General features: G+C 38.9%; 1 protein-coding gene across 1 annotated transcript in view; it reads left to right on the top strand.

The window, feature by feature from the left end:
• LOC139473083 (scavenger receptor cysteine-rich domain-containing protein DMBT1-like) overlaps positions 1–19,214 on the top strand; it is a 40,272-nt gene extending 21,058 nt beyond the window's left edge. The window contains exons 6-27 of the mRNA XM_071255595.1: positions 612–665; positions 802–861; positions 1,619–1,867; positions 2,691–2,783; positions 4,098–4,151; positions 4,312–4,365; positions 5,864–5,917; positions 6,078–6,131; positions 7,600–7,653; positions 7,814–7,867; positions 8,108–8,362; positions 8,728–8,817; positions 9,897–9,947; positions 11,667–11,903; positions 12,158–12,247; positions 12,463–12,498; positions 12,623–12,859; positions 14,264–14,359; positions 16,156–16,206; positions 16,849–17,097; positions 17,379–17,471; positions 18,699–19,214. Coding sequence (XP_071111696.1) covers positions 612–665; positions 802–861; positions 1,619–1,867; positions 2,691–2,783; positions 4,098–4,151; positions 4,312–4,365; positions 5,864–5,917; positions 6,078–6,131; positions 7,600–7,653; positions 7,814–7,867; positions 8,108–8,362; positions 8,728–8,817; positions 9,897–9,947; positions 11,667–11,903; positions 12,158–12,247; positions 12,463–12,498; positions 12,623–12,859; positions 14,264–14,359; positions 16,156–16,206; positions 16,849–17,097; positions 17,379–17,470 — 2,264 coding nt within the window. The 3' untranslated portion in view covers position 17,471; positions 18,699–19,214. The remainder of the gene's footprint in view (positions 1–611; positions 666–801; positions 862–1,618; positions 1,868–2,690; positions 2,784–4,097; positions 4,152–4,311; positions 4,366–5,863; positions 5,918–6,077; positions 6,132–7,599; positions 7,654–7,813; positions 7,868–8,107; positions 8,363–8,727; positions 8,818–9,896; positions 9,948–11,666; positions 11,904–12,157; positions 12,248–12,462; positions 12,499–12,622; positions 12,860–14,263; positions 14,360–16,155; positions 16,207–16,848; positions 17,098–17,378; positions 17,472–18,698) is intronic.
• Positions 19,215–20,712: the final 1,498 nt, after the last annotated feature.

The raw sequence follows: 20,712 nt of genomic DNA, 5'->3' as shown, positions 1-20,712 counted from the left end.
CCATATAACAATGGCCGTGTCAGCGAAATAACCCCCCTATCAAGAATCATGTTTCTATTCAGTCATAGTCTGAGAACACCAGATTTCGAACATGAGCTCGTTATAATGATGTTGCATGTGTAAAACAGTTGATATGTCAGGATTGTTAAAAATATATGCTGTTAGATATATACAATAGTGAATTGTCTTAAGTTAAAAACATATTTACGTTAATAAATGATTTTCTTCTTGTTCATAAGCTCGCTATAAAACGAAGGCAGTGCCACCTAGATATAAAGATAAAGACTAAGATATAGACTAAGATGTATTGTCAGACATAAAAATACAACCACCACTATTCTAATGTGATGCGAGTATTTACAAAGGTTATCACGAGGTTTCTGACATAAGCTCGTTATCACCAAGATACATGTGAGGAACAGTTGCTGTGTCAGGACTGTTAAAACAGTACACTGTTATATATATATACAATAGTGAATTATCTTCAGAGAAACAGATCTCTACGTTGTTTCATTTATAATACGACCAGTATAACTCACGCTATCATATTCCAGGTAATATTTACCCCTATTTGGAAAGTAATATAATTCTATTTCTTACTACTGCTCAAGATCCAACAGCAACGACTGGTAGTGCACATCGAGGCTCAACCCCCTATAATCCTTGTAAGTAACATTGTATTATTATTTAAAACTCGAGTAGTCATATCAGAATGAGAATGGGGTTTCTATTTGTTTTCATGTGAACTTGCAGGATTTTATGCCCAAACGTTTTTTCGTTTACCTCTCTTTATTTCACAAGGGCTGAACTGGACTACTACCACTCCTTCGTATAACAGTACCACATCCTCGAACTCATCCTGTAAGTAAAAGATACTCTACTTTTCCCTCACAAGCACGTTTTATTCTGCGCAAAATAAAGTAACTATGATATGTTCATACAATACTTGTATATACTACGCTATTTTGTCATTATGTAAAATGTGGTTTCCGAAGTTGAACCATGAAGATCACAACGTCCTGTTGCTGTTTTAAATTACGTGTCACTCCGGACCATATTTGGGCGAAACACCTATAGGTGTCTCTCTGAAAGCATACGGAATATAGACAGGATATAAGTTAACCTAACTGATATGTACATTCCGCATATATTACATAATGTTTTCTTGTTCGAAGGCTCGCCATAAAACGATGGTCGTGTCATCGAAATAACCCCCAATCAAGATGTTTCTATTCAGTCATAGTCTGAGAACACCAGATTTCAAACCTAAGCTCGATATCACTAAGCTGTATGTGAAAAAAAGAGTTCATATGTCAGGACTGGTAAAGGTTTATGCTGTTAAATCAACAGTGTGTGTGTGTGTGTGTGTGTGTGTGTGTGTGTGTGTGTGTGTGTGTGACAATACATATGTCATAACACGTTTAATGTGTCGTAATACAATCGCCACATCATAATTTCGTACGATACTCTCAAATGTCCTTCATAATTGGTGTTTACTCAAATTCCTATGATGCACTGTCTTGAGTTTGTTTGGATCTATACTCCATCCTGTCATCGTTTTTGAAGAGCATCATTAATAAACAGTATGGGATACATATGAAGGTGCTACCTCTTGCAGCCTGTTCCCAAACTCTATCTGGTACGGAGGGAAGTTTCAGCAGCCCTGGAGCGGAAGTGGGAGCGTCGTACTCTGACAACCTTGACTGCCTCTACACCATTCCCTCCCCACCACCAGGGAGCCTAATTGACATAACATTCATGCTGTTCCAATTGGAAGACCATTCCTCTTGCAACTATGACTACGTCCAGTTCTCCTACACCCGCCAGAAGATCTGTGGAATCAGGACCACGCCTCTGTCATTCTCCTGTACGTAAGCAGTCCACAGTCCCTAAAAGAACTCAAATTTTCACAAATTGTCATCACATAATGTGGAACATAACAGGCAACTATCCTTTCCTTTCACTCATACTGATATTCCCTCACATATATTCCTTCACATAAATAGTAATCTTCCTTTCACTCATACTGATATTCCCTTACATAAATAGTGACCAACCTTTCACTTACAGTGATATTCCCTTACGAAATAGTGACATTCCTTTCACTCGAAGTAATATTCCCTTACTTAAATAGCAGCTTACCTTTCATTCTAAGTGATATCCCTTTGCATAAATAGTTACTTCCTTTCACTGCAAGTGATATTCCTTTACATAAATAGTGACCTACCTTTCACGTACAGTGACATTCCCCCACATAAATAGTGACCTTCCTTTCACTCCAAGTGATATTCCCTCAGATAAACAGTGACATACCTTTAAGTCACAGTCATATTCCCTTTCGAAAATTGTTACGTACCTGGTATACCTTATGAAGATGACATGCAAGAAACAGATGTATAAACTATAAACACTTCCCATCACGTGTCAGTATTAACACGGATAGGCCAGGGTTGATTGAAAACCACGTATCGCTAATGATAACCACTGTGTAGTGGTGTGTACATGTACCTGAGAAAGGCGAGCCGGTGATTCATGAAGGCCTGCGCAACACAGTCTTGATACCCGTGTGTGCACAGCATGCTCGACGTTATGTGGTTTTTCGTAGTTTGTGTGTAGATAGTTAGAATATCATTGGATAAGTCGAATAGGAAAAGACATACTTTATAAATAACCTAATTGATTGTTTTCAGTTACATCCCAGGATACGGACTTCAAGATATACTTCCACTCTGACGGGTCAGTTCATCATCCTGGTTTTATTGCAGCATTCAGGATTCGAGAAAGTAAGTAGTCTATTCTTTACAGCTATATATTTATCTGGAAGAAAACTTTGAAAGAAGAAGAACACCCACGACCCAGACAATATATAACTAGATTACACAGATTTCATAATCTATCAAAACATAGACTTCTCCTTGACACTTTGTGACAAATCTATATCCGTATATGCAAGGGCTCGGGGTACGGTTCTCGGGAGGAACACCAAGTATGCAGCTTGCAGTATTTACTTGTCAAGCATTTACTGTATGACGGTAGATATACAAGACGCTCTATGTGCAAGGTAGGCACATGTTGGTATTGGTTGATGTGTTGGTGCATCGGAGCACGTTGCCTAACCCTATCTATGCTAAGGGTAACACCTTCTTCGTTTCGTCTCTGGACCAAGGCCTACATATCAATGGTAATCTAACACGGATAAATCCACAGTTATAATGACAACAGTAATAATGAGAAGTGACATGGTTGCTCAACTCGTTCAGGATGGCTGAACACACTCATACTTTGGCTTGGAACTATTAAGTTATTTGTATTAGTGAGTGAGTACTTTCACAAACATATTTCGTCTCCACGAACAAAGTGTATTGTGAACTGTTTATCAAAGCAAGCTGCAGCTCTCAAATGATGCTACGACACACGACATAAAACACATACAACCAAACCTAGGGTAAGGTGAGGTGAAATGTGGTTTAACCTTTGCTTGTACCAGATGGAACTAATTCTAGTTGTAAAGTTCCAGTTATCCAGTACCATGTTTTTACAGACTTGTAGCTCTTGTTCCGTTCTTTTCAACTTAGTGCATACTGCTTGAAATGGGGACACGTTTTCGCAGAAACTACTGAGTGAGTGAGTGAGTAAATGAGTGAGTGAGTGAGTGAGTGAGTGAGTGAGTGAGTGAAAGTGTGCATGTTTATCTAAGAGATACTTTTCAAGACTGATTTCGAAAATTGGTCCCGTCAATAATATATTTACAGAGTTAGTTCCCTTGATCCATATTATTTGACTAAGTGCAATAGGGACCCGTTTTCGCAGATGCTACTGAAGTAAGCTTACCAATGAGATACTTATCAAGGCTGAGGGATTTTTCCAAGGAAGAGGCCTTTTGTGTTTATTAATTTCACATTTAATCACGTTTTCTGATTACATCAAGCTGCCCAAATGCATATCCCTTTTTGAGGCTCTATAGGACTCTGTGTTATAGTTTATCTTCACTACTATATGAACAATCAAAAGTGTAATGTTACCTATGGCGGGGAATAGAGATAACGCAGTTTTCTAGTTGGAAAATGCATTGATTATATTTCTTTTTACTGTTTAAGATCCAACACCAACGACTGGTAGTTCTTATCGGACCTCTACAAGCTATAATCCTTGTAAGTAACATTGAATGTATAATTAAATGCATGAGTAGTCACACTGGAATTGTGTGTTTACTTTTATTCAATAGAACTTGCATTTAATGATGCTTAGACACAAGACACGTTATGTACAAATGCAGGGTGAGTGTACAAATACCCCTCTTATTTTCACAAGGGCTGAACCGGACTTCTACCACTCCATGGTATTACAGGACCACAACCTCTAACAGTAAGTAAACTAATTTTCTGAGGGGTAAATATTCTGCCAATTTGAAGTAACTATGATATGTTAATATAGTACCTGTATATTTTATGCTGTTTTGTCGTTATATAAACTCACATGTCGTTGCCTACGTTGCACGATGGACGTCATTAATGAAGCTAAGTTCTAAAGTATTGTCGCTGTTGTAAATTACGTCTCACTCCAAACGACATGTTGTGCAAAACACCTGTAGAAATTTCAATAAAGGTATTAGGAATGTAAACGGGACACAAGTTTACCTAATTGACATTACATTCAACGTATATTAAATAAATTATCCTTGTAAAGCAGCTCGCCATAGAAAGATAGCCATGTAACCGAAATATACAGAATATCTAGAATCATGTTTTCATTAACATCTTGATTACAATATGTAGCCACGGATAATAAGACAAATATGATTATTTTTATGTCATGTGCGCATGAACGAAGGTTGACACCAGATTTCAAACATACAAAAGCTTGTTTTCACCAAGTTACGTGTGAGGTGAATTGAAATGGGGTTTAACCTCTGCTGGCACGAGACGAGACTAATGCTAGTTGTATAGCTCCAGCTCACTATGATATCATGGCAGAGTTTAAAATGATTACTGAAACAGTGTATTGACTGATTGTTTTTGCCACTATTGTTTTCTGTTCCAAATTGGGATAAGTATTATGTTATCTGCAGATTTCCTTAAACCTTGCGAGGTAACATTTACCGTTTTTATCACCGCCAAGAAGTGTTGTTGGCGAATAAAGGAACGGAATTCGTTCTTCAGTCCTTCCGCCCTTTTGTCCGTCCTTCCTCTTCTCAAAGGGGACACACTTTATCAAAAACTATATAAGTCAGAGAAATGAAATAATACAGACTGATGTCACTGGTCATGGTCTAAAACGAGTTTGAAAATTGGTGTTGTAAATTCATGTTTTTACAGACTTGTAGCTCTTGTTCCGTTCTTTTCAAATTAGTGCATACTGCTTGAAATGGGGACACGTTTTCGCAGAAACTACTGAGTGAGTGAGTGAGTAAATGAGTGAGTGAGTGAGTGAGTGAGTGAGTGAAAGTGTGCATGTTTATCTAAGAGATACTTTTCAAGACTGATTTCGAAAATTGGTCCCGTCAATAATATATTTACAGAGTTAGTTCCCTTGATCCATGTTATTTGACTAAGTGCAATAGGGACCCGTTTTCGCAGATGCTACTGAAGTAAGCTTACCAATGAGATACTTATCAAGACTGAGGGATTTTTCCAAGGAAGGGGCCTTTTGTGTTTATTAATTTCACATTTAATCACGTTTTCTGATTACATCAAGCTGCCCAAGTGCATATCCCTTTTTGAGGCTTTATAGGACTCTGTGTTATAGTTTATCTTCACTACTATATGAACAATCAAAAGTGTAATGTTACCTATGGCGGGGAATAGAGATAACGCAGTTTTCTAGTTGGAAAATGCATTGATTATATTTCTTTTTACTGTTTAAGATCCAACACCAACGACTGGTAGTTCTTATCGGACCTCTACAAGCTATAATCCTTGTAAGTAACATTGAATGTATAATTAAATGCATGAGTAGTCACACTGGAATTGTGTGTTTACCTTTATTCAATAGAACTTGCATTTAATGATGCTTAGACACAAGACACGTTATGTACAAATGTAGGGTGAGTGTACAAATACCCCTCTTATTTTCACAAGGGCTGAACCGGACTTCTACCACTCCATGGTATTACAGGACCACAACCTCTAACAGTAAGTAAACTAATTTTCTGAGGGGTAAATATTCTGCCAATTTGAAGTAACTATGATATGTTAATATAGTACCTGTATATTTTATGCTGTTTTGTCGTTATATAAACTCACATGTCGTTGCCTACGTTGCACGATGGACGTCATTAATGAAGCTAAGTTCTAAAGTATTGTCGCTGTTGTAAATTACGTCTCACTCCAAACGACATGTTGTGCAAAACACCTGTAGAAATTTCAATAAAGGTATTAGGAATATAAACGGGACACAAGTTTACCTAATTGACATTACATTCAACGTATATTAAATAAATTATCCTTGTAAAGCAGCTCGCCATAGAAAGATAGCCATGTAACCGAAATATACAGAATATCTAGAATCATGTTTTCATTAACATCTTGATTACAATATGTAGCCACGGATAATAAGACAAATATGATTATTTTTATGTCATGTGCGCATGAACGAAGGTTGACACCAGATTTCAAACATACAAAAGCTTGTTTTCACCAAGTTACATGTGAGGTGAATTGAAATGGGGTTTAACCTTTGCTGGCACGAGACGAGACTAATGCTAGTTGTATAGCTCCAGCTCACTATGATACCATGGCAGAGTTTAAAATGATTACTGAAACAGTGTATTGACTGATTGTTTTTGCCACTATTGTTTTCTGTTCCAAATTGGGATAAGTATTATGTTATCTGCAGATTTCCTTAAACCTTGCGAGGTAACATTTACCGTTTTTATCACCGCCAAGAAGTGTTGTTGGCGAATAATGGAATGGAATTCGTTCTTCAGTCCTTCCGCCCTTTTGTCTGTCCTTCCTCTTCTCAAAGGGGACACACTTTATCAAAAACTATATAAGTCAGAGAAATGAAATAATACAGACTGATGTCACTGGTCTTGATTTAAAATGAGTTTGAACATTGGAGTTGTAAATTCATGTTTTACAGACTTGTAGCTCTTGTTCCGTTCTTTTCAACGTGTAACTGCTTGAAATGGGGACACGTTTTCGCAGAAACTACTGAGTGAGTGAGTGAGTGAGTAAATGAGTGAGTGAGTGAGTGAGTGAGTGAAAGTTTGCATGCTTATCTAAGAGATACTTTTCAAGACTGATTTCGAAAATTGGTCCCGTCAATAATATATTTACAGAGTTAGTTCCCTTGATCCATATTATTTGACTAAGTGCAGTAGGGACCCGTTTTCGCAGATGCTACTGAAGTAAGCTTACCAATGAGATACTTATCAAGACTGAGGGATTTTTCCAAGGAAGGGGCCTTTTGTGTTTATTAATTTCACATTTAATCACGTTTTCTGATTACATCAAGCTGCCCAATAGGGCTCTGTGTTATAGTTTATCTTCACTACTATATGAACAATCAAAAGTGTAATGTTACCTATGGCGGGGAATAGAGATAACGCAGTTTTCTAGTTGGAAAATGCATTGATTATATTTCTTTTTACTGTTTAAGATCCAACACCAACGACTGGTAGTTCTTATCGGACCTCTACAAGCTATAATCCTTGTAAGTAACATTGAATGTATAATTAAATGCATGAGTAGTCACACTGGAATTGTGTGTTTACTTTTATTCAATAGAACTTGCATTTAATGATGCTTAGACACAAGACACGTTATGTACAAATGTAGGGTGAGTGTACAAATACCCCTCTTATTTTCACAAGGGCTTAACCGGACTGCAACCACTCCATGGTATTACAGGACCACAACCTTTTTCAGTAAGTAAAATAATTTTTAGGTTTTAGGTTTGTATATTTTGCCAATTTGAAGTAACTCTAAGCACGGTTGTAATTTACTTGCTGTTGAGAAATTCTCTGTCACATTTCTTCAGTAACTCACACAAAAACCATTCTATGAAACTTTGAACAATATCCGATGTTATGTGATATATTCATTTTATATCATTTACCACAATTCCCTTACGTTGTATTTGCTGTCAATGTTCTGTTTGTGTCTAGTCAGCTGTAACCTGACCTACACAGCCGACGAGGGCACTATAGAGAGCACCCCTGGAGATGGCTCCTACTACCCTAACAACGCCTACTGTACGTACACTGTACAGGGGAACTCCAGCCTGCAGACTCTGCAGCTCACTGTGCAGACCTTCTCCCTGGAGGCTCAGTCCAGCTGCCGTTACGACTCGCTCCAGTTCGGCTCAACTTCCAGCAGGAAATACTGTGGGAGCTCTCTGTACGCCGGCAGGATTCTCACATGTGAGAATTACATTATGCATTGTTCTTAACTTTAAGATAACTACCTACCACACACAGACGCGCTGCAGCTTGTGGTAAAAATGAAGTGAAAATTTCGTTGTTTGAGTTCTTATTTTCGCCGCTGACTTTGTCAAATGCTGTTTGAAAATTAAGATATTTGGATTCTCAAAGGATTTAGTAATCTGACGCATGTGTATACGAAAGTCAAACCTCGATGTCTTATAAAATTCGTGTCATCGTTGATACAGTCCACATGTAGCATGCTTATTTAAAACATGAAAGTGCTGTAAATGACGTTTGTTTTTTGTTTGCTGTAAGTTTCAGTATTCATTTAGTTCATGGTCGCGCTGATGTTTCGTCCACAGATTCATTCACGAACACCTTCACCTTATACTTCAAGACAGATTACAGCGTTACTAGGAGAGGATTCTCCATTAATTACAGGACGGTGCCATGTGAGTGTTTGCCAGATATCTCTAAGAAACACACTGAGGTAAACTAACATTTGCACTTGTATATCGCGAAAAATGACGTACATATAATGAATGAGTGAGTGAGTGAGTGAGTTGGGTTTAAGACCGCTTTTAACAGTACTCCAGTTATATCGCGGCGTGTCAGCTAAATGTGGGAGGAAAGCCCGAAGTCATGCAGGTCTCAGACGTTTACCACTTTGGCAGAAACTGCATTCGATGGAGTTTTAAAGATGTCCAGTGGTATTTCAGAAGTTTTTTTGGACTTGAGGATAATTGTATTCATCCAGAGGTTAAATATAATTACATTTAGCCCTAAACAGCTAAATGTCATGCCAACACCAATTCTTATATTATGATATTTATTCTGCCTTACATCTATCTATGTTAACATTCTAACTCCGCCAACCGCCACGCGCACTACCACGTCACAGCCCTCACTACGTCAAATCCGTCACTCTCACACACTATCCATATCATCGGGCAAAACCCGCAATGGTAGCGCTGTTACGCTACACAGCGGAGACCCATTTATCCAGCCTGCAGATCGTCAGCGGGTGGATGCTATGGCATAGCCTTAATAAACTCTTGTCTGCTCAAGGTCCAGCAGAGAGAGTGGTAAGCTCGACTGATTCGGATACAGCGGGGAGCTGACTTATTTGGAAGCTCCACTATACTAACACCACAGGAGTTATCTCCCTTTATGCGTGGTGGCCGCCTCATCCATCGACAACCCGGCCTTTTCTCCCCACAAATTTATCTTCTGTTGTCATTTTCTGTCATTCAGTGCATATTTATTTCAACACCATTAATATCTCAACCATACAAATTTAATATATTCCTCTCAAAGCCACAGGTCTGTCAATAAGAATGGAAAAGAATGTTGTGGTTGTAGGCCTATTAAAGGTAGGACACCGATAGTGTGAAGTAATCCTATTTGATACTGAACTCATGCATGTAGGTTGAAATGTGATGATGTCGATGCGGCTACCAACAACACCCAGACTCCTTGAACATTAGAAATTACAAAATGTGATCATGCCTCTCTCGTTATGTCTCTTCAGATGTTCCCACAATTAGCACAACAACTACAACAACAACAGCACCGCCAACACGTACGTATGCATGACATTACCCTTTATATGTGACACACCGTCGACTCCTCTTGGGCAGGTCTTGATTCTGACGATGTTTGTTCATTGAAGATACACACTTCAGTATACGAGTTTGAAATGGCATTGATACATTACCATATGCTAGCTGGTGACATCGTTGCTCATACTCTCGGCCACTGGTTTGGTGGTCCAGACTGGATTAGCTACTCCTATACTTGGAACACAGCAAACATGCAAACAATATCCATTCACCCGAACATAGAGAGTCTATACTCATGTAGACTTATGTAACCATGTGACAGGCTTGTATTTGTTGACTAACACGTGTCCACCTAATGACCATTTAAGCGATGGGTGGTGTATCACCTAGTCAGCGGGGTGATTTCAGGCCGTCTTTAAAAACAGTGTTTTGGTTATATCACGTCGTGTCAGCTATACATGGGTGGATATCTCGAACTGGTGCAGGTCTTAGACGTTTCCCACTTTGGTGAAACCCTCGAGCACGGGTACAAACCTAGACACATAATCGGGGCGAACCGGGATTCGAACCCTGGATCACAGGTTTCTGGCTGGCCTAAGGTACGCAACTCTGCACAACAATGCATTAGATGTCATGGGATTATGTCATGGGATCATGTGGTAGATAATGTGGTAGGTGTAATACAAAATCATGATAACAATAGTGTGATGTGCTTAAAGACATTTAGTTTGTTGATCTGTTATAGCGATAGTTACAGTGCGCCACTTGAGATATAACATGCAGTTTCATATGAACGTTTAACGTTGATATATTTGGATGTTATTTGTTCTTTTTATTCCTAAACTATGCAACGAAAGTCGGGGATATTTTGTTTTGAGGGGAAACTACAGTAAAATACACTAATGTCTGACAAGGAAAGTAAATAATTTACGTGGCAAGAGCATTTCCGAAGAAATCAAGCTCCCAAACACAACATTGTGACATGCATGAAGCATGTGACCTCAGACCAGCACGTGGAAGAGGTGGTATGTCAATCTGACCATTGCCACTCACACTCGCTGGTGAGCAAACGCATATCGTTTTTTTTTAACCAAACGATCCGGGACAGTTGATAAATTACATTTAATCATTAAAGAAGCAACAGGATTTATTATGCGATGTTTGCAACGTGCTGAACGTTTACTTGTCATAGGCATGTTGTAGATTGGCACATGTCAGAATATTGTTGCCCAACTGCTGCATGGCTCTTGGCTGCATGTCATCGGTAGAGTGTGGGTCCGATACCAAAAAACACATAACGTCGATGAGCTAAAACTCCAGCTCAGGACAGATTAAAAATAAGATGGCATTACTAAATCGGTTGCAAACTGCCACTCAGATAAAGGACTGGTTGCAACAGGCAACTGGTGTAAGAGTACATGCCCAGACCGTGCGAAATCGTCTGCACAGATGGCAACCTACTGCACGTTATTTGAACCAGTGTCAATTTAACGACCTTGTGCACCAACCATTAGAATACATTAGATCTGATCGCCTACTACCCAGCAGATATGTTCATATCATTTCTATTTGCCAATTCCATGTAGATCAGAAGATATGTCTTGATGGTTCTCAGTATCCCATACCTTTTGTAGCATAGTCGATATGTGACTTCGTTATGTGTATCATACGCTGATAAAGCAAACGTGTAACGGTATCTGGTGCTCTTCATAATGTACAATTGTCTCTCTGTATCTCAGCCAACTGTAATGAGACGTTCACCGCATCCAACGGCCAGCTTCGTAGTCCAAACTCCCCCTACCACTACCCCAACAACATCTACTGCCGCTACACTTTTGTGGGAAGTGGACAGACCCAGTCAATAACACTGGATTTCACCAGCTTTGATTTGGAAAACCATGCCAGCTGTAGATGGGATTGGGTCATCATCAGTGGCGGGAACAAGAGGTGTGGCTTCACGGAATTCAGCAGTACATGTACGTATTGTGACGAGTAGACAGGCAGTGGGGGTTGTAGCTACTTTAGAGGTAGCGTCAATCAGTTTTAAGTCTCTATTCTGTCTCGCACTAGTCGTCATGGCTTTTGACATTTTAAGTCATAAACATATTTTATTGATGATCTGTTTTTAGTCAACAAATTTAGCAAGAGTGTTTCAAAGATTGATTACTGTCATCGTATATATGCACCATATGAGTACTTGGCTCATATACATATTGTTGATATTTTACAGATACATTTGTTGGGAACTTTACGGTGGAATTCCGTACAGATGGAAGTGTCACCTACAGTGGATTTGTGGCCAACTACGTTGTTAGTGACGGTATGTACAGAGGCTCTACCTGGTATAATGAGTTAATGGCTTCACTCAACGTTCTTACTGCACTATGTCGTATAAATAGTTTGATCATGATGTATAATCAATTCTTTAAATATCTCAGGTACGAGAACTCGTGGGAAACTGGGTGATCGTGACAGAATGATTATTTGAACAGGATGATGGGCACACATTCTGAAATAAGGCATTATGTATTTCAGCTGTGAACGCCACCACGCCCACTCCCGGCAGTACAGGTAAGTTCATTCTTCAATGATACAATGATGCTTCCTAATCCTTGCATGCAACTTAACACCTGCGTATTAAGTAATTATCAGTAAATATTTTATTCATTCTTTACATAGTTATTTGTTGTTCCAGCGACATGCACGGCTACCTTGTCGTCATTATCTGGCAGCATCATGAGCGCCCCAGGTGACGGCAGCAACTACTTGGACAACACCCGGTGCTACTACACCTTCACAGCGACATCCTACCCGAGAACCATTACCTTCACCTTCACAACCTTCCAGCTGGAAAGTCATCCCTCCTGCGGATATGACTACCTCCAGTTTAACAGTGGCGTGAAGAAATGCGGAACTATCTCCTATCTCGTGTGTAAGTGTTATGGATTATAATAATAAAGAAGTTTTAATCAGATCAGGTTTTTTAGATTTTGGTTATTTCATTCTGAAAATCCAAAATGTGTTTTGGTACCAATAATGTGTCATTTGTGCTTGGGCAAAACATAGTATTCCTCAATGTCTTAATTGTCAGTGATCCATACTAGCACTGATCATACAATTGTCACAGCTATATTAGTTGTACGCACAATGGACTTTGTTTCGTGGGATAATCGAGAATGACATTTGTATTTCCTGATAACTGAGAAAATTTAGAATGACAGCTAAGTTCCTGAGACCCTTATTCGTAAGGGGATTGAAGGTCTAATATCGCTATGTGAAAAGGGCCCTTGGTCCTCAATACGATTATTACGTCACCTGTCGTCGAAACTGAAACCTGATATTTTTGCTCCAACTAAAAATGCTTTTTATCAATAGGATAGGAAACCGTCACGGAAACCACAATAAAAAGCTATTTGTGACCATTTTAATACCACAAATAATGAAATTTGGCTTGCGTGTAGTAAGTATTGGGGACTCAACATTTATGTTTTACGATATCCTAACTAATGATTTTGATTTGACAATTGCCCTAATTTCACCCAACATTCATTCTGTGCTCTCTGTTAAGATCTCTGAAATTGCTGGACAAAAGATATTTGACATCCATTTTTTCTAAGATGCCGCCATGATTCGTTCCATTCGTTTTGATTTTATTGTTTTAAATGTTTGTGAAAATGTTTAACAAAATCAAGTTATCATGGCAGGGACCTTGCTTTAAAAAAAGTTTTGGTAAATATATAAGTCATATTTTATTGACAAGATCTAAAGCATTGATTCACTTCCAGCCATTAAACTGAGAACCATGCATGCATAAAACGTCAGATGACAGATTATCAAAGGTCGAGGTACAATTTATTCAGACGTATTAAAAGCGGTTCTTTCACTCTCTGGAGGTTGTTCAAGATCTTGATGGAGAAAGGTGTCAAATCAAAATACAACATCTCATTATAATGAGATTTAATAAGTGTCATCAGGTCATTCCAGCAACTCAAGCATTCTCTCCTGCTACTGTGTACAAGCTTGAGACTTGGTAGTTCGCACATCTTAAGAAGTTCTTAATGAGTAGGGTCAAGTTCATGTCAAGCGGGACAACAACACTGTGATCATCTCTTTACATGTGTCGTGTGCATGAGTTTATATAATACATTTGAGCCGTATTGCAATGTTGTTATTAAACAATATCCCATAATATTTGTGCCGAAACTATTTGAATATCTCACCTTATCGCAACAGTTGGTTACCAATGACCAATGTTGACTACATATCCAGGTGAGTTACCATCTTTATATTGTACTATTGCTTTCGTTATGTATCCACGGTGTATGTTTGTCTCCAGATACTGACACGATGAACGGCCAGTACCGTGTCACCTTCTACACTGACTCATCAGTCACACGCCGTGGCTTCGTGGCCACCTACCAGATCAGCGACGGTAGGTATCACGCATTGTTATGCATTTATTGTCATTTGCAACCACTCTGCATTTTAACCCATTTCATCGGATTTCCATTAGATCTACATATGTCCGTAAATGCTTCTGGTCAGCTCGCTTTGCATTGTGCAAACATGAAGTCATATATCAAGTGCTTTTTCACATTACAGCCTTTTTGTTCGCCATGTTTTACATTAAATTGGGTCTTTTGAACATATCAGCTGGGACACATTCTTCTATGTATTATTGTCGCAAAATATATCTCTGATCGTGACAGACGACATCCATGGGAAAGTGGAGATGGCTGTGTTTCAGCGAGCAGCTGAAGAGGCTATACATTACACAAGATCTACTCCATGTGACTTTTCTGTCAAAAAAATGACGGCGCTTTGTTTTGTCCTCCGTCATCTACTTTGAAATGTTTCGAATATCCTGTTAAACTGCAAGGTCCATGACGGTCTATGATTCTACAACTATTGGGCCTAAGACGGGATTGGTGTCACCAGCTGCGATAATGGAAACAAAACTCTTTTCGAATGTAATGGTTTGACGTTTTGTCCCTTTCAATTCGGAATTAGCCAATATTATAGCTCTTTGTGACTTTTGGTTCTGAAGATGAAGATTGCAAAATAGACCCTCTGAATGTTGCAAAGGATTTGATCCACATTATGTCTTCCATATGCACTAACGTACGCGTTGAATGTTGAGACACACGGTGATATAATGTTGCTTGGTATGATTCATTTGTGAATCATGAGACTCGTTGTATCTATTGAAAATCCTATTGAAAGTTTTTGGATTATACTTCCGTCATTTCATTATACTTTCGAACCAGTTGCCAAAATGCTGACCTTCTGCAACGACGTCATCAATGGTGATGATATCTATGTTCTATGTTCTATCTGACTTTGCCTTGTTTCGGATTTAAGTTTTTGACATGGTAAAGTCAGTTTTCAAACCATGAATAAAATTCTCAGAATCAGCACAGTCTTCAGTCATGGCCTGGAAAATATAAATTCAGACAAGTAAATACTAATAGGTTCCAGAGTCGGCCATTGGGTTCTCATTAACTTGTATCTGAAGTGTAATACGAACTGATTTAGAAAAAGCATCACCTGCAGATCTAAATATGTCCACACCGAACCGAACACCCGTGATTAATGTGTCCACTACCACTATTTGTAGAAAAGCATGAACGAAACTAATCCCACAATAGACTCGGAATAATTAAATTAATTAATTTAAATAAACATAAATAGGCATGAACTATGTAAATGTGATAACAATTTATACGTTGCCGCACGTCAAGAAGATAAACACTGGTATTATACAATAATGTACATTCTCCAACATGTTGTCGTAGGGACAATGTAAAGCTGCATTGTCAACTTGCATCTATTCAGTTTTAGCATAACAGATATGTTTTCACGATTGACGATAGTGAGTGTTTAATTTCCGTTCTGTCTCATTGAGCATATGATCATTCAACAAAAGAACTGATTTGAGTTGTCACATAGGTTGACATTTTAGATCGTTTTAACCTTTTCAAAATATATCATTTTAACAAGTACCACCACCATGTGTTAATTTATATCAACAATATTCCGAAACCTTATGACAAGTATGGTGGAGTATGTACATACACTCAATTTGGTGTGGATAGCGGGTCTATCACTCTCTGGAGCTCTGATACGCATAAATGAATCTTAAGTTAAGTCTAGGTCAATACAACAAAATGTGGTTATTTGTTGTCATACTTTGATTTGAGTATAAGTAACTGTTAATTTCAATTTCAGTTATTGATGCAGCAACCACCACTCTTCCCACCGGGGTACTTTCAAACAACGGTGAGTGATAAACTTTGCAATGTTCCGACAAAGGGTCATGATCAACTGAGCCTGAGTCTAGTTAACCTTCCACCTTTCCTACATAATCGACAGATTGTTTGGGTACAAAGATTCAGTAACTGTTATTGAATTTAAGGGGAATATGTTTAAGGCAGAAAATGTCTTACTAGTATGTTTCTTTTAACTTTTCCATCAATGTATTTTCATAATACACATTTTGGTATACAAGGTTCTGATCCTTGTTATTGAAAATGTATATGGAAACAAGATCTACAAATCTATATATCTGATTTGAAAGCAATGGTTTCTGCAGTTTACTTAAGAATTAACTTTCACTTTGTGTGAGTTCATTGGAGTATGAACCTTCATCGAGTAGGGCCAAACTGTATGAACGTCGGAGCTGGATTAAGCTTTTTGCATAAAGCATGAACTAAAGACAATATCCTTGTACAGCACATTAAGTGGACACAAATTACTTCAATAGTATTGCTATCACAAGTACACGATCACCTCGGGCTATATTCTGTTATTCTTCTTCATTGGCCATTGCAATTTGTCAACTGAGAGAAAGCTAGAACGTAGAAACTCTGGGGTTTAACGTTCTCACTGAAGTGATAAACTACAAAACGGCTTTCTATCCAGGTCCCTGTGGCACAACGCTGACATCTTCCACGGGGCGCATCTACTACCCAACTACCGCCAATTACACCAACAACGTCCAATGCCAGGTGACTATCAGACCTGGGGCTGGACAGACATTCAACGTCACCTTCACAGACTTCGACCTCGAGTATCACTCCACCTGCTACTACGACTCACTAGAGTTCCAGATGTACGGGGTCACATCTACGAAGAACTGCGGTCGCAACAGAGCAGGGCTCACTCTGAGCTGTACGTACTTCGCTTCTGAGAACGGAATTTATATCCTCGAGTTTATACACACCATTGATGTCACAAACATAAGTTTCAGTTTAAACTGAGGACGAGAGTAGTCCATTGTGCAGAGTAACCTCCACCCACTCACTGCAGTTTTGTGAAATATAAGAACAAATACATAATAGCCATGCCTCTGAGGACAGCATTAATTGTGATGTTGTTTTAAATTCATCAGTTCTTGAATGTGAACGTTGGCTAGTTAACTTCTACAGTAAACATGTCTCCAACTGTTGCAGTCCCCTACACCAGCGGCGACATCGTGATGTACTTCAGGAGTGATGGCAGCGTCACAGGAAGAGGCTTTGATCTCAACTATCAAGTGATCTAGGGTGAGGCATGGGATGTGTGAATGACGAATGATAGGATGTCACTTGCCACTGTTTGGAATAGTGAGTAAGTATAGTTTTAAGCCGCCTAGCAATATGCCAGTAATATCACGGCGGGGGACACCACAAATGGACTTCACACATTGTGCCCATGTTGGGAATCGAACTCTGGCCTTCGGCGTGACGAACGAACGCTTCAACCGGTGGTCTACCCAACCGCCCCTGTTTGAAATAGACTCACAACCGATTCCTCTTGGTTGGGAACAGGGGTCAAGGGACTGTTCAGTGAATGTTGCTCTTTCACATGTACATAACATTGCAGATTGTCAACGTGTTGATCAGGCCACTGGCAAATAACATGTCCGCAGTAATGCGTAGTACTTTTCCAAAGTTCACAAGGATCATGGCAATAACGTCGAATATCCAACCCAAAATAGTAACTGGAGAGTACAATTTGTCCAGCACCCTTTGTCTATTAACCAATCATGTCATGATAAAAGGCTTAAATGTATTGTATTGTATGTAAGTATCATCTATCCATCTGTCAACATGTGATATGTTGAAATGATTAAGGTGGTAGTTTTAGATCAAGTTTTAAGTTTTGATGCAGAAAAATTATAAATCCCTGTAGACACATAAACTAAATCAATTTCAATTTCGTTGGAGTCATAAACTGTATCAATTTTGTTGGAGTAGGTTGTCTGTATTATCTGTATCTGTGTCTGTCCCCAAACATTATCCATCAGCTGGTCCCATGTAGCTGACTGCAAACAATACTTGGCAAAATAGATGACTCAAGCCCCTTTAGATCACTCACATAGACCTGGAATAGTAACCCATTGATGACAAGGATAATTATGCAGCCCAAACTGAACTTGACTGGTGCCAAGGGTCGAAAGAAATCGGAAATGTTGAGTGTTTGTGGGTGAGGTGGGTGAGATGGGTGCACGTGGTTGTACATGTGTGGTTATGTGGTAGGAGCAGTGACACAATGTGCAACTACACAGAGTTGTTCCCGTATGAATAGACACATGGGTGAATTGTGTTCTGCGCGTTTTGGAACAGTGCCGGCGACGGTCCTCCAATATTAAATTGTCTCCATGATAGAACTGAAAATAATGCGTAAAGAAGCGTAAAACAACATTCACTTTATGTTTAAAAAAATATGTTTCAGAACTTCATTAAGGATCATCTTAATAAACAACACTAATTAAATCCTTTTCTTTTCAGGACAAATATGATTTTGCTGTCTGTGGGCTGCCTCCGGAATCTGTTGTTATCGCAGCAGTAGTAATTTTAGTAATTTAGTTCACATTTCGTTTTTAGTTTCATGTTGGTGGATTGCCTTGTCCAGACTCGCTATCACTGGACTGCCTTATCCAGAATCTATTGTTTAGTATGCCAGGAATATTGTCGGTTGCTATAAGTGGTGCAGGACGTGCTTACACTTTTTACGAACATCTGATGTCGTCATGATTTTCAGTGATCCATGTCAGTTATAACGGTGTTACATGAGTATTGATGAGACGAGTCTGTCAGTTATAACGGTGTTACATGAGTGTTGATGAGACGAGTCAGTCAGTTATAACGGTGTTACATGAGTGTTGATGAGACGAGTCAGTCAGTTATAACGGTGTTACATGAGTGTTGATGAGACGAGTCTGTCAGTTATAACGGTGTTACATGAGTGTTGATGAGACGAGTCTGTCAGTTATAACGGTGTTACATGAGTGTTGATGAGACGAGTCAGTCAGTTATAACGGTGTTACATGAGTGTTGATGAGACGAGTCAGTCAGTTATAACGGTGTTACATGAGTATTGATGAGACGAGTCTGTCAGTTATAACGGTGTTACATGAGTGTTGATGAGACGAGTCAGTCAGTTATAACGGTGTTACATGAGTGTTGATGAGACGAGTCAGTCAGTTATAACGGTGTTACATGAGTGTTGATGAGACGAGTCTGTCAGTTATAACGGTGTTACATGAGTGTTGATGAGACGAGTCAGTCAGTTATAACGGTGTTACATGAGTGTTGATGAGACGAGTCAGTCAGTTATAACGGTGTTACATGAGTGTTGATGAGACGAGTCTGTCAGTTATAACGGTGTTACATGAGTGTTGATGAGACGAGTCTGTCAGTTATAACGGTGTTACATGAGTGTTGATGAGACGAGTCAGTCAGTCACAGCAGTACACCATCAGCCGCCCAGCGTGAACATATACACTGTACGCACCAGTAACACCTGTCTGATGGCAGTTTACATGTGTAACAATCAATATGTAATCGAAATGCATATATCGATAGTACCTAAACCTTCTTTTTCTTTTGCCCGTATCCTATAATATTTTTTATGTACATGTGTCTTCCGTGTTGTTACACCTTTCTTCCTAGATTAAACGTCTCTATTATGTAGGTTTTCTTCATGAGTTTCCCTTTTTGTACTATTGAATGTTCTCTGTGAACCTTGTTTATAAAGTGTACGTAATCGTTTTGATCAATGTCAGTATTTTACAAATTCACTTCTTTTTGGTTTTCAAGTTGCCCCGTCACACAACATATCGGTGATAATTTTGACGAAATTCCAACTATCAATGGGCCTTGTGCTTTGACATACTGAAGTTAAAGTCTTGTGAACTCATTTGCGTTCATCATATTTAGTTACAATGTGAATGTCGCATGATACCTCGCATGTCCAGTACCCGCAGTTTTCATTCTAACGCCTCACCTGTGGCTAATGTTCAATTATGGTGTTTTAAATGGTTAACCAATGCCCCATATAGTTTGTCAGCTGACGAGCAGTGTATCGATGTAACCTGATTATCCAGTGATTTCTCACACCCGATATGTGTCATCATTCCAATCAATCGATAGCGTGGACGTTTATGAATTTGTCGCTCACATTTAGACACCCATTTGCTAAGACCAAGATATGTTATTCTTGATGTTTTAATTATATGTTGTGCAACTATTTCAGTGCTATGATAATAAATGCATGTTAGAATTGCAGTGTTTGTTTCATGTCTTAGTGCACCTAACTACTGTCAACTCCTACAAAACAGTTATTGAAAAACGATAATAAGTAATTGAATTGCTTTCCATTGGCTAACAGGAACATACTTGCTGGTGTACACGCAGATAATGATTTATTATCATCAAGGTTTTCGAAAGAGTAGAGGTTTACATTTAGTGTTACCAAATAGCCCACATAATATCATTTGGTGTTTTCATAGTAATAAATGCC

The sequence above is a fragment of the Haliotis cracherodii genome, unplaced genomic scaffold (assembly GCF_022045235.1).
Source record: "Haliotis cracherodii isolate W230 unplaced genomic scaffold, xgHalCrac1.p SCAF_26, whole genome shotgun sequence".
Taxonomy (NCBI): Eukaryota; Metazoa; Mollusca; class Gastropoda; order Lepetellida; family Haliotidae; genus Haliotis; species Haliotis cracherodii.
Note: the sequence above shows the minus strand (reverse complement) of the source record. Positions and strands in the feature narration are given on the sequence as shown.